Source organism: Nannospalax galili, unplaced genomic scaffold (genome assembly GCF_000622305.1).
Source record: "Nannospalax galili isolate Female #2095 unplaced genomic scaffold, S.galili_v1.0 scaffold138, whole genome shotgun sequence".
Classification (NCBI taxonomy): domain Eukaryota; kingdom Metazoa; phylum Chordata; class Mammalia; order Rodentia; family Spalacidae; genus Nannospalax; species Nannospalax galili.
The window spans coordinates 776,890-790,826 of NW_008341333.1; the positions used below are offsets into that span (position 1 = coordinate 776,890).

At 46.5% G+C, this 13,937-nt stretch overlaps 1 protein-coding gene across 1 annotated transcript in view; it reads left to right on the forward strand.

Annotated features, from left to right (window-relative positions):
• Window positions 1-3,794: 3,794 nt before the first annotated feature.
• The window catches only part of Reep1 (receptor accessory protein 1), a 127,552-nt gene continuing 117,409 nt past the window's right edge, over window positions 3,795-13,937 (forward strand). The window contains exon 1 of the mRNA XM_008836737.3: window positions 3,795-3,973. Within this exon, the coding sequence (XP_008834959.1) occupies window positions 3,942-3,973 (32 nt within the window). The 5' untranslated portion in view covers window positions 3,795-3,941. The remainder of the gene's footprint in view (window positions 3,974-13,937) is intronic.

Here is a 13,937-nt window from a genome sequence, read left to right on the forward strand (position 1 = left end):
TTACCCATCCTGCATGCTCAGGAAGAAAACAACATGGGGGCAACACTCTTCCATTTCCCCATCAAGAAGACCAATTTGAACCACAATTTTCTGGGGGGAGGGGACAGTACTAAAAATTGAACTCAAGGCCTTCAGCATACTAGGCAAGTGGCAAGCGCTGTTATTTTATATATATACACATATATATATATATAACTTTTATTTATTATTTTTATTTTATGTGCCTGCATGTAGGTAAGTGCACCCGTGTCATGCAATGCCCGTGGAGCTCAGAAAAGGCTGTCAGATCCCCTGGGACTGGAGTTATGGACAGTTGTTAGCTGCCATGTGGGTGCTGGGAGTCAAACCCAGGTCTTCTGCAAGACCAACCAGTGTTCTTAACCACTGAGCCATCTCTCCAGCCCCTGTAAATGCTGTTATTATATTATTTTATTTTGAGACAGTCTCATCAAATTGACCAGACTATCCTTGAACTCTCTCTGTAGCCCAGGTAGGCCTTGAACTTGCAAGTTTCCTTTCTCACCCTCTTAAGTAGCTGGGTATATTACAGGCCCGTGCTACCAAGGTCCTCATGAACCAGAAGGTTGGATCCTTCAAGATGGCTGACAGGCTTTCTGATGTCTCCAATAACTGTGAGGGAAGAGCACAGAGAGGAGTGAGGGAAAGACTTGGGAGGCCCTCTTTGCTTGCCACTGTCTTGCTCTGGCTTTGAGGTTGAGTGTGTGTGTGTGTGTGTGTGTGTGTGTGTGTATTCATGCAATTGTGGAGGTCAGAGGTAAACCTTAGGGGTCATTCTTCCAATGCTATCTATCTTGTTTTTTGAAACAGGGTCTTTCACTGGCCTGTAGCCAAACAGTCCAGTCTCTGTGAGCCCTAGGGATCCACCTGTCTTCCTCTCCAAAGCACTGGGATTACAAGCACTCTCCACAATACATGGCTTATTTTTTTTACCTGGATTCTAGGGATCAAACTCAAGTCCTTGTGCTTATGAGGCAAGTGCTTTACTGACTGAACTAGCTCCACAGCTCTGGTATCCTTTAACATATTAATTCGTGTCCTCATTATTGTTGTTGTTATTATTATTTTACAGGTATGTACGGCCTGCTACAACAGGTTTAACTTTGGTGTTTTGTTTTGATTTGGCTTTTGGAATGGAGTCTCACACTTGTAATCCAGGTTGGTCTTAAACTCATGGCCATCCTCCTGCATCAACCTCCTAAGTGCTGGGCCTACAGCCATGCCTGACTTGGCTTTAGTGTGTTCACTGTCTAGTAGGTATTAAATGCTTTTCCCTGCCAGAGTCTTGTTTTAACTATATTATCTCTACTGAAGCACGGTGAAGTAAGACAGATGAAGGGAGAACTTGGAAAGGAATCAGTTTTGTTCCTTGGAGAGAGCAGAGCTCATGCAGGTGACTCAAGGAAATAGCCAGGTCTGCCACAAGGCAGAAGGAGAGAGGAGAGCTATAACAAACATATCACTTGTAGCTCCTGAGGGACGGCAAGGCAAGGCAAGACAGGTTTACGACTGCTTACTGTGAACAATCTCAGTGAATGCTGGGGCACAGAAGCATCCCTAGTTATCTCATACCTGATCCTAGGGCGATTAGCATGGGTGTTCAGTGGCCTGGAGTGTGAAGGCTTCATAAGGGGAGTAGTAAGGGTGTGGGGTTCATAGGCAACGTGAGAAAGGAAACGACCAGTCTCCAACCAGGACTTCAAAACTACACTAAAACTCATACATTACAGGTATCACATGGGTTCTTTAAGACCCCTCATCACAGAGGATGTCTCTTCTGTAGCCCCTTTACTGTCAGCAAGGTCTGTTTTCTGTCTGTATCTGGCAAGTATGTACATATACGTTCTACTCTGTGTGTGTGTGTGTGTGTGTGTGTGAGAGAGAGAGAGAGAGAGAGAGAGAGAGAGAGAGAGAGACTGTTTTGAGATAGGGTCTTACGTAACTTAGACTGGCCTGACACTACCTATGTAGCCAAGGATGACCTTGAATTCTTATCCTCCTACCTCCACTTCCTGAGAATGCTGGAACTACAGGATGTGAGCCACCATGTCTGGATTTATGCTGTGCTTTGACTGGGCCCAGGGTCTTCTGAATGCTAGGAAAGCATTCTACTAAATGAGCGACATCCCCAGCCTCTACCCCTTCAAACGGGTCTCATACTGTAACTCTGTAAGGTCGGCAACTCATTAGCTAGCCCAATCTGGCCTCAAACCCAGGCAACCCACCCTCTCTCAGCCTCATCCCAAGGGCTGGGATTACAAGTGAGTCTATGTTTTGAGACAGTCTCATGTAGCTCAGGCTGGCCTCAAATGTGCTATGTACCCAAGGATGAACTCATCTTCCTCCCTTCAGCTCCCAAATGCTAGGATTGCAGTATGAGCTGCTGTGCCTGGCTTCGTGTGTGTGTGGTTTGTTGAGATAAGTCTTAGACTATGTGACTCAGGCTCCTGCTTTTACCTCCCATGTGCTAGGATTGCAGGTATGTGCCATCATGCATGCATATTCTACCACATTTGGCTTCTAGTCTCTTTCAGCCAAGGTCTGAAGTCAACTTGCCTCTGCTAGGAAGCCATCATGGGCAGGGTTCCTTTAGAGAAGTCTTCAAATTAGGTCTCTCATAGTTCTTATTATATCTGACACTGAATCTTACACTGAGACCTAAGCTATTAGAAGGAGGGAAAGCAATGGTAGGGCCCAGGGCTAAAGGACAAAGGCTTTCCAGTGTTACAGAATGAAGTGCATGTAGGTCCATCATCAGAGAAAGCAAAGCAAGGGATTTGGGTGGGCTGCAAAATTTAAAGGATCACCATAAAATTCAGCAATCAAGATGAATACTATTTGATGGGATAATCTCAAAATGCATTAAAATGTTTATGCTGGGTTCACAATTTCCCTTTTGCCTAAGATACCATATGGCTCTGCATATGTCATATGGCCATGCTATATGCAACAACTTCCAGCTCTCCTAGCCCTTCAGTTGAGGCTTGAAGCTGAATCACAAGATGGAGTGTAGGTATGGGCAAAGAAAAGAAAAGCCCACAGAATAGTCCAAAGTGTGGGCTATGAGATGGCTCAGTGGGTAAAGGAGCTTGCAACCAAGACAGTCAATCTGAGTTCAATCCCTGGAACCTATATGGTGGAAGGAGAGAATTGACTCCTAAAAGATGTCCTTTGACCTTCACCCGTGTGCTGTAACGAGAGAGCGGGGGGGGGGGGGGGGGGGGGGGGGGGGGGGGGGGGGGGGGGGGGGTAAATGTGAAGGAAAGAAAGTCCAAGGGTCCAACGTGCCTTCCAGGGCTAAGCTGGGTGAAAGCTGGAGGGCCCTGTGATGAACGGTGGCGATGGGGTTGCAGGCAAGTTCCAGATCCCCTAAGGACTCTGTAGAATTGACAGTAGGAAGACACAAGTTCCGATGGTGTAAGGACTTAATGGAGTTAGAACTGAAGAAGTCAGGCTCCTTCTCAGGCTAAGGCGTTACCTAAGTGAGGGATGACCGAGTCTTGTCTAGACAGGTGTAGGCAGGTTGTCCAAAGTCCAGGTCCGGACCTCAGTTTCCCCACTGTCATACTGAGGGTGGGGTAGCCTCCGGGGGGTTCGGAAGCCCAGCCCTCTGGGCCACCCAGGGTTCCACGCAGGGCAGGAGAAGGAGGACCCGCCCCTGCTGCAGCCCTGAGACTGGGACGCTCGGAGCAGGGGCGGGTCGCGCTGATGCCCTCACCCGCTCTCCGCCCAATCGCCGCGGGCCCACGGAGCCCCGGGGGGCGGCAGGCGGAACCAGCCGCTGCTGCGCCGACGCGAGCGCGGGGCTGGGGCGGGCGTGCTCAGTCTGGCGGCGGCCGTGCGCGGACTGACAGACGTGCCGGAGCGCAGCACCGCCCGCAGCCCAGCAGCCCGGGCCGCGCCCGCCCGCCAGTCCGCCGACCATGGTGTCGTGGATCATCTCCAGGCTGGTGGTGTAAGTGGCCTTCTTTCCCCGTGTCCTTCCTTCCCTCTCCTCCCGGTCCCGGGCTCCCCTTAGGGCCGCGAGCCCCGGCGAGCCAGCAGCCCCGGGTCGCTGGAGCTATTAATACCCGCGATCGCTAAATTTAGCAGGTACAGTAGCCGCTCCGGGACGCTGGCGGGCGGCGCAGGACGCGCGGCGCCGCTGGCCCCTCGGTGGCCGCGGGCGCAGGCGGCGCCTTTCCGGGGGACCAGGACGCCGGTCCCCGCGCTCGTGATACAGAAGCCGGGTGAGGATGCGTCTCGCCTCTCCTCTGCCGCTTTGTTCCATCCCGGGTGGGGCGGGTTTGCAGAGGCCCCGAGTGGGAGCTCCGCGCGCGGACACGCGACTCTCTCTTTTGGGAGGAATTCTAGGGTCATCCACCGCTACGCTTTTGTCAGGTGAAAATGACAGACAGCCCACACGGGCGAGGGGCACTGCCTGAAGGGGTCATCACCGAGAAAAGTAGCGAGATGGAGGCGGGGCTCGCAGTGGGGTGGGATAAAAAATACTCCCTTTTAGGTTTCTCACATTGACTGGGCGAGGGCAGGTGGGAAATAGACTAGTGTGCATCTTGGAGTAGCGGTCTTCGACTCGGTGTCCAATTTCCTTGGCAGGGGTTTGAGAGATGAGCAGGCATCTCTAGGAATGCACAGAAATTGTCCAAGTGACAGACAGTATCCCCCCCCCCAAAAGGGCGGTGGCAGCGACACTTCCCAGGCGGTACAGGAGAGCAGAGTCATCTGGGGTGAAGCCTGTATGAGGTCCTTGGTGATGGTCAATGAGGACTTTTTTTTTTTTTTTTTTTTTTTTTTCAAGGCCCTCTCCTCTCACCTTCTTACTTGGATCAGGACTATTTACTACCTGCTCAGGGGATCCAGGACTGAAATGGTCTGGGGAGGCCTGGATGAGGAACACGTGCCCAGCGTTTTCTTTGTCTAAGAAAGAGAGGCTCTGGACGCCCTTTGATAGTACAGCATCCCGCCCATGTCTGGACACATCTCTCTTCTTCCCTTCTTGACTAATTTTCAAAGAAGCAGTCCAGGGCAGCCTTCTTTGAAGTCCTCGCGGTTGTCCCAGCCACTATTCTGTCCTTTCTTCCCAAAGCTGGTGTCTATGCCTCCCAACCCTCAAGTTGCTTCATGAACGTCTCTCCAACAGCTGTTGCCAACTGCTGATTTGCGCCGTACCTTGAGGTGGCACGTTAAATATTTAGATTTCTGCGGCAGAGCTGGCATCAATCATACAGGGAAGCCACTGGCACGCCTTCCCAGCCTCATGCCTGACCAGAGCCTAGCTTGCCTTCCGGGTGAGGTTTTCTTTCCTGAAGAGGTTCTGTGATCTTGAATTTGCCGATGGCTTCTGACGGCATTTGGGGTGGGGCACCGGAGTTTACTCGCCTAGCTAATGCTGTCTCTATAGGGTCTCATCTAGGGACGTGTGATCATTCTAGTTTTGTCAGCATATCCCCTCCACAGAGAGCAGCTGGGGGTGGGGGGAGTATAAAAGATGAATGTATTTTTGATGAATGTATTTTTGAGGGGTCTCAACAACATGGTGCTATTTTCTAAAACAGCCATACCCTGCAGAACTAAGGCTTCTGGGAACTTAAATGAGGATGAGACTGACTCCTCAGGTCTACCCAGTACGGTCTGGCCCAGGAGGTTGGTAGGATTTAGAGCTGTTAGTCTCGCTATCAACTCCAAAGAGTCAAATCCTGACCCCCATCCCTCATCACAGCATAAAACCAACATGAATTATTAACACCTGTTTTAATAAACAATTCCTGTTTCACATAAACAATATCTGTCCATAACAGGATGATTAGAAAACATGGATAAACAAACTGAAAACCACTTACATCATCACCTCCCAGGGAAAACTCATGATAACTTGGGGAGTTATATTCCTTAAGTTTTCCAGTATGTGTATGTACACATATATTTATATTTGTGATTCAAGGAAATGATCAAGTCAGCCCAATATTCCACATACCTAGAGAAACATTTTGTGAGGTAAAGAGGAATATTGTATTCAGAATCAGAAGACCCATGGTTTCAATCCCAGTTCTTCCCCTTGCTAGTGGTTCCCAGTTCACAGCCCAGATTACAACAGATCTCTGTTCCCAAACTAATTAATCGAACTTTGCTGTTGTAGAGGTTTCTGTGACATGTGATATATGAGTTCCCAAGCACCTTGGAGAGCACTCGGTCAGTGGCGATCCCCTCCCGTCCTCAGGGTACCCTGCAAGAGGATGCCAGAGCGCTGGAAGGGGCTCTTGGACTTCATCCACACCTGCAGTTTTCCAACTGGGATCCCAGAGGGCTTTGAACTTCCCGGCTCTGATTCAGCATGAACAGCTCTCTGTTGTTCTATGTATTGTGGTTCTAGATAAAATATAATTTAGAAAATGTATAGGTTTATTGCTAAAAAAAAAAAAAATCCCTGATCTAGCCTTCCCCCCTCATCTGTAAAACTACAGAGGGAATTTTCCTTGCCCAAGAACAAAAGATGAGCTGGTGATAAAAATGAGTTCGGGACATTTAGTCCAATGCCCTTTCCACATTCAAGGACCCCAGATGGTTGTACCAAACTGATGTCTTTCAGGCTCCTGAACACATCCAGTGATTTTTGTCCATAAGTCCTGTTTCCTTCCTATAAGCAGTCTTTTCAAGGTTTTGTAAGCAACATCAAAGAATATTTGAAGAAGACCTATTACTGTGTTTTGAGGATGGAGGGGAGTGTCTTCCTGTCTTTGTGGTCCCAGTCATCCAACCACAGGTACTGAGACAAGCTTGGTGCTTGTGGATATCTCTGCTACCTCTGGCTGTTAGTAATGCAAGGACAGTGGTTGTGACTTGCTTACCTCTCCAGCCCCTTCCCCCCACCGAAGGCTGCCCCACCCCCTGCTCCTCATCTTCTTCCTCTTCCTCCTTCACCTGGTATCTAAGTCCACTCAGCAAAGATTAGGGTTTTTTTGAAGGAGCTCAGAGACCCTAGGTAAAAGCAAGGCACCTAGCCAGTGCTGTCCCCTGGGGTTGGAAGTCCCTGGGTATCAGGACAGGCTTGTGGCCAATGGGCAAAGCTCAATGAATGAGTATTGACCAGTTTAAGAAACTTCTTCCCATCAGTTATCTATCTTCCTCCTAACTCCCTTGACTCAACCAGGGAGGAATTAAGAAAGAGACAGTCAATGTAGTAGCAAGTTGGACCTTGTTAGATAGAATCTAATCCCTATTTCCATGGGGAGGGGGCTCACTGAGGACTGGCCCTCTTGCCTCTAGTTTTTTATTTTTACTTATTTACTTATTAATTAATTAATTTAAGATAGGGTCTCATGTAGCCAGGCTGGTCTTAAATTCTATTTTTAATCAGGCTAACCTTGAATGTCTGACCCTCCTTCCTCCTCCTCCCAAGTCCTGGGATTACAAATGTGTACCACCTCTCCCAGTTTATAACTTGCTGAGAATCAAACCCAGGGCTTTCTGCATCTTAGGCAAGCACTCTACCAATTCAGCTATATCCGTATCTTTTACCCCTTTAAAAATATTTAGTTAGGTGTTTTTTTACAAACAACTCAAGACCTAAATATGAATGAATTTAATACCAGGGAGAATATGTTCATACATAAACTGATGGAGGGGAGCACAGAGGTTGCTCTGTGACTGGAGAATGTACCATTCTGAAGCATTCCTAGGAGCAAATTTTCGCTCATTGTCTCTGACAGAACTTTGGCCAAGGTCCAGAATGTTGGCTGAATGGATCCTAAGCCTCCCACCCAGTGTGTGGTTAGAAGACTAAAGGGAAAGACTATAAAGAAAAAGGAGAGTCTTCATTTGATAGAAGTTTCTGAATAACTAATGGCTATACTAAAAAAAAATTTGTTTCCACCATGCACTTTGTTTTAGGATCGCTTGTTTTCCTTTGCAGTGCTAAGGATGGAACCCAGGTCTTGTATATGCTAGGCAAGTGCTCTGCCACTAATCTACACCTTCTACCCCTTTGCAGATGTTAGTTCCTGGGGGCTAATATGTAGTTCATTTTGACAGAGTGCTTGCTTAGCATGCACCAAGTCCTGTACCACATAGACCAAGTATGGTGGTGCATGCCTACAGTCCCAGAACTGAGGAGATAGAGTCAGGAACATCAGGAATTCAGAGCTACCTTGGCTATATATTGAGCTCAAGACCAGCCTAGGACACAGGAGACCTATCTCAAAAAAACAAAATAAGGGTCCAGCAAGATAACTCAGAAGGTAAGGGTATTAAGGGCCAGCAAGATGGCTCATCAGGTAAGGGTACTTGCTGGTAGGCCTGGATGACCTGAGTCCATCCTGGAAACTCACATGGTGGAAGAAGAAAGCTTGGCACCACGGTGTGTACATGCCCAAACAGAGAGACAGATAGACAGACAGACAGACAGACAGACAGACAGACACACACACACACACTAAAATGTGTGAAAAAAATAAGACAAACCAAATATGTAAGTTTTAACAAAGTGTAGACTGATGATCAAGATCTAGTTTTCATTTAATGGCTGAAGATCTGGCTGGATCCCAGCAGTGGGATTTGGAGCATGACGTGTGTTCATTCTGGGTCAGGGATGTAAGAGTGGAGAAGACTGGAAGGAATGTGGGTTGTCCCCAAGCTGTTCCCCACTGTTGAAAAACAAATGGAAAGAGACCATAAATCCTCAAATAGAAGCTTGCCTTTCTTTGGGGCCTGCTTTAAAAAGTGGAATGCAGGAAAATGACCCAGCTAATAGAGGGTTCAGGCTGGTAGAGGATTTATTTCCTGGCAGAGCTGTATGGCACATTGTAGAACCTGGGTAAATGTTTCAGTTGAATCTCGAGAGCAAAGACACTGGCTTGGAAGTAAACATACTTGGGATCTACACTGGGTTTTCCTACTGCTAGAGTCTCAAGGATAACTGACAGCTATCCATCCTGGGGCCCTAACATACACCTCCATCCCAACCGGTCTAAGAGACAAGGTTTTGGCCAGTATCAGCTGGGAGATCCTAATAGTGCCAAGAATCGCTGCTCTTCAAGGCCACTTCCTTCCCTACCTGGCTTCAGTGCTACATTCATTTATAAACAGAAGTATCCTCAAGGAAGTGGAAAATACCAGCTTAGATGTCACTACTGTTTGGCTGTCTTTGTTTAACTAATCTTGCCTACCTGCTAGAAAGGAACGTTCAGACCTCCCTACTGTGTATCATTTGAGGTCAGCTGACAAGTGAGGTCTCATCTGCTTGTTACTGAGTCAGTCCCTTCACTCTGAAAAGAACTATCTTCTTTCGTGGGGGGGGGGTGTTATTTGATGGTGGAAGAACTCTAAGAAGCAAGAGAAGGGTCAAGATAGACTCTCTTTAGCTAGTGTTGGGGTGGGGGAGAACCTGGCAGTGCAGTAGCCACAGCATATGGTGCCTTTGGCAATTCACAGTCAGGGATGCGCTTCACACAGGCTCAGTTGGCTACAGAGCATCCCTAAGGGCTTTGCATTTGCGCCTAAGACTGTTTTCCTCTTACTTCTGGCCTGGAGAAAGCCCTGAGGGATCGGAAGACAGACACACAGTTCTTATTATTATTTGTTCTGAATGTTCAGATCTCGTCTGCTTCATGCAGTACATACATTATTGTCCCTTTGTGTTTTTCCGTCACACCTAGGGATATTCTTAGAAATACAGGGGGAAAGAAAGCATATATAAAGGGCCAAATGTTTGATACACAATTGAGATGTTTCAAGAAACATTTTCTTATTTTTAATGTTTTTCAGTGCTGAGGATTGAATTTAGAACCTTACACATGCTCTAGCACTCAGCTATACCCTAGCCCTGGAAGAAATCTTGATAGGCAACTTGTTACAGGCCTTCAAACTTGATAGTGCTGCTTTACCCTTATGCTGGGTATGCAGCTGCCTGGGACACTGTCTGGAGGAGAGACATGCCATGGGTTGGACTCTATGGAAGGAGGCTGGTCCCTGCAGTCATTCCAGCAGGGAAGAGGGAATTAGTTGATTCAGGGTTTGTTCTCCAATCAGTAAAGCTCTGCTCCACTATCATCTTTGCTAGATTAGTAAGCAGAGAGCATCCATTTCCTGAGAAATGACATCCCCATTCTCCCTCTGTGACACTCTCCCCACAAGCCCATTCAGTCACCAAAGATGCCTCCTGTTGGCTACACAGGGAGCTGTCCAATCTAGAGGCTCTTGAGGCCTGTCCCTGTCCTCTTAGGACAATCATGCATGTGCCTTATTCCCCTTTTCCTTTCTTTTTCATTTTTGTTTATTTGTTTGTTCGTATTTTGAGAACGTGTCTCAAGTATCCTAGGCTTACCTCAGACTTACCATACAGCAGAGAATGACCTTGAACCTTTGATCCTCCTGCCTCTACCTCCCAAGTGATGGGATTACAGACATGTGGCACCACATTTGGTTTATGTGGTGCTGAGGATTAAACTCAGGACTTCGTGAGCCTAGGCAAGCACTCTACCAACTTAGGGGCTGCATCCCTAGCCCCTCCACTTTTGCTTTATACGAGTCACAGCTCAGTTATATGTTACTATATACATTCTCTTTTGTCGTAATTAATTCCGTTTATTTAGGTTTTGTGTGTGTGTGTGAGAGAGAGAGAGAGAGAGAGAGAGAGAGAGAAAGAGAGAGAGAGAGCGAAGAGAGAATATCACTCTGTAGCCCAGGCTAACCTGGAACTCAGTAATAGCCCAGGCCAACTTGGAACTCAGTAATAGCCCAGGCCAGTCATAACAATACTCCTGTCTTAGCTTCCTGAGTACTAAGACAACTGAGCTACCACATCCAGCTTATTTTGGATTTTTTAAGACAGGATTTTGTCATGTAGCCCAGGCTTGCCTCCAACTCACAATTCCCCTGCCTCAGCGCCTGAGTATAAGCCACCAACTTCTATGCTCCTGGATTTTTTTCTGCCTCCTTGAACTATGGACAGTCCTTTAGGCTGCAGACTAAGTTTCTCATTCCCTTCTGGTCCCATACCCCACTCTGTCTCCCTCCACTCAGGAGGAGTAGGCATATGATTTATGCCTGGACATGCACTTTGGGGGCATTCTTTTATCTCTTTAAATTAGAAATAATCTCCCTCCCCTTTTATTTCCTTTTGTTGTTGTTATGTTTATAAGTCAAACAAGTATGTCTTAAGTTTGATGAAAACCTTAAGGAGCTGACGTCATTGCAGGGTTAAGTGCTTGATGGTATGTACTTTACATTGTTTTCATTCTTCATGTGTATCTCTAACTTCCCTCCTTATTGTATTAGTTACTTCCCTTGTTGCTGTGACCAAATATCTTTAGGGAGGAAAGGCTTATTTGGCCCACAGTTTGAAGAGATGCAGCTCATCGTGACTGGGAAGGCATGGTGGCAGGAGCTTAAGGGTGGATCCAGACAGGAATCTCAAGGTCTTTCTCCAGCAAAAGTTCCGCCTAGTAATGGTTCAATACCTTCCAAAAAGTGCCACCAACTTGGGGACCAAATGTTCAAACACATCACCTTTAGAGGACATTTTACATTCAAACCACAATATCCATGGAGCCTCCCTTGGGTCTCCTAACTAAAGAAAGTATCCTCTGGGTCTCCAGAGCAGAATTGTCACATTGTACCTTGTGATACTGTGGTCTGTGCACTTGCTGCTCCTTGAAGACCGTTTCCTTTGTCTTCCTCATATATCTTTGTGTGCAGTAGGTACCTGGTAAGTTTGTGTTGCATCATGAGTGAGTTAAGACATCTCTCCTCAAGGCTGGTCTGTACACCTCAACAGCGTGGGCATAAGGAGTGCAGAGTTCTAGGATCCACCTAAGACCTAATGAATCTGCATTTTAACAAGATCCCCACAGAGCTTGAAAAGTGTTGAGTCAGGAGACAAGATGCATCATCTCCCCTATGAACTTTAAATAAATTTACTAGCCTCAGGTTACCATTATAGGCTGAAGAATGGGATTCAACCTCAGGCCATCCATTCATGTAAGACTGGTTCTGAGAGATCCTAACCCTGACTTTTTATGGGTTCCGAATGACATAATTGGATTCTACCAACCTAGTGCCCAATGAAGAACCTTTCACAGATGGGCTGCTTAATTGTGAGCAATAAAAATTTGCTTTGTCACTATTGGTGTTTAGACTAGCAAGACAGTGCCTAACATACAGAGTATTGGGCTGAGCAATTGCACCACTCACACCTGTCTGGATAAAGAGCCTGAGACATGACTAGTTGATACTGGAGCAAATTTCTAAGAACATGCAAGAACTTGTTCTCATAAATACATGAAGCTCAGAATCACTAGTCCACATGAATCTGTCATGAAGACGTTGCAAGATCTAGTGGGATCTGGGGACGCTTTAGGCCAGGCCTTATATGCTGTGTAATCCTCTTAGGAAGTCTTCTTAACTCTACCTTCAAAATACTCCCTGGCCAGTATAACTCCTGCTTCTATGTTACCATCTTGCTTCAACCAAGATTACTGTTTGCTCGAGTCATTTGAGAGTCTTCCAAAAGAGAAGGGATGTGGCTCACAGGCGGAGTATCTGCCTAGTGTGCAAAGGCCTTGGATTCAATCCCCAGTGCCCCAAAACAAGTAGCAACAAAAATCTCTCAGGAAAACTCTCCAAATCGTCTCCATTTTTATTCCTGTTCCTTTCGTGACTTTTTAGAGATGGTGCTTCATACCTGCAATTCTAACAGTTGTGAGGCCAAAGTAGGAGGACTGCTGTGACATTGAGGTCGGCCTGGGCTATATATTGAATTTCAGGCCAGCCTGACCTACAGATTGAGACCCTGCCTCAAAAAACTATACAAGGGGGGGCTGGAGAGATGGCTCAGTAGTTAAGAATTCTGGCTGCTCTTGCACAGGGTCTAGATTTGGTTCCAAGCACCCACATAGTGACGGATAACCATCCCTGATTTCAGTCCCATGGGATTTGATGCCCTCTTCTGGCACGGTGCATTTATATACATGCATGCAAAATATCCATACACACAATAAATAAATAAATAAATAAATAAATAAATAAATAAATAAATAAATAAATAGTAAAATTAAAAACTAAACAGGGCCCAGCAAGATGGTTCAGTGGATAAAAAGCACTTGTTGCCAAACAGTCCCTGGAACCCACCTAAAGGTAGAAAAAGACTCCACAGAGTTGTCCTCCGACTTCCACACATATACTGGGACACCCCACTCCCTGCCACACAGTGTACATACACATCATACAGACACAATAATAAGCAAAAATTTTAAAATAAGCAAGCAAACAAAAATGTTAGATGGTTTGTATGGTTTGCGTGCACCCCTGTGTATTCATAGGTTAGAAGACTCGTGCTCAATGTAGTGACATTGGAAGGTGGGACCTTTAAGAGGCAGAACCTTTTCAAAGATCCTTAAGTCAGTTGGAGGTGTGTATTTGGAAGGGACTGTGGGGCCCCAGCCCTCTCTGGCTTCTTGCTTGGCAATGTGAGCTCTTCCTCCCACTCATGGCCCCAATTGCCATCTATCATGAAGTGACACAGCGAGGGTGGTGGGCCCACCAGAACCCAGGGCATGCTGTTTAGTAGACTCTTAGCCTCCAAATCTGTGAGTGAGATAAACATTTCTGTAAACCTAACTCGTGGGGCTGGAGAGATGGCTTAGTGGTTAAAAGCTCTGACTGTTCTTGTAGAAGACCTGGGTTCAATTCTCAGCACTCACATGGCAGCTAACAATTGTCTGTAACTCCAGTTTCAGGGGAGCCGACGCCCTCTTCTGACCTCTACAGTCATTGCATGACTCAAGTGCACTTACATACGAGCAAGCAATACATTCATACACATAAAATAAAAATAATAAAATATTTAAAAATAAATAAATAAATACAAACACACCACCACACCCAGCTATTTTTTTTTAATACACTAGGTTTTAAGAATCGAATTC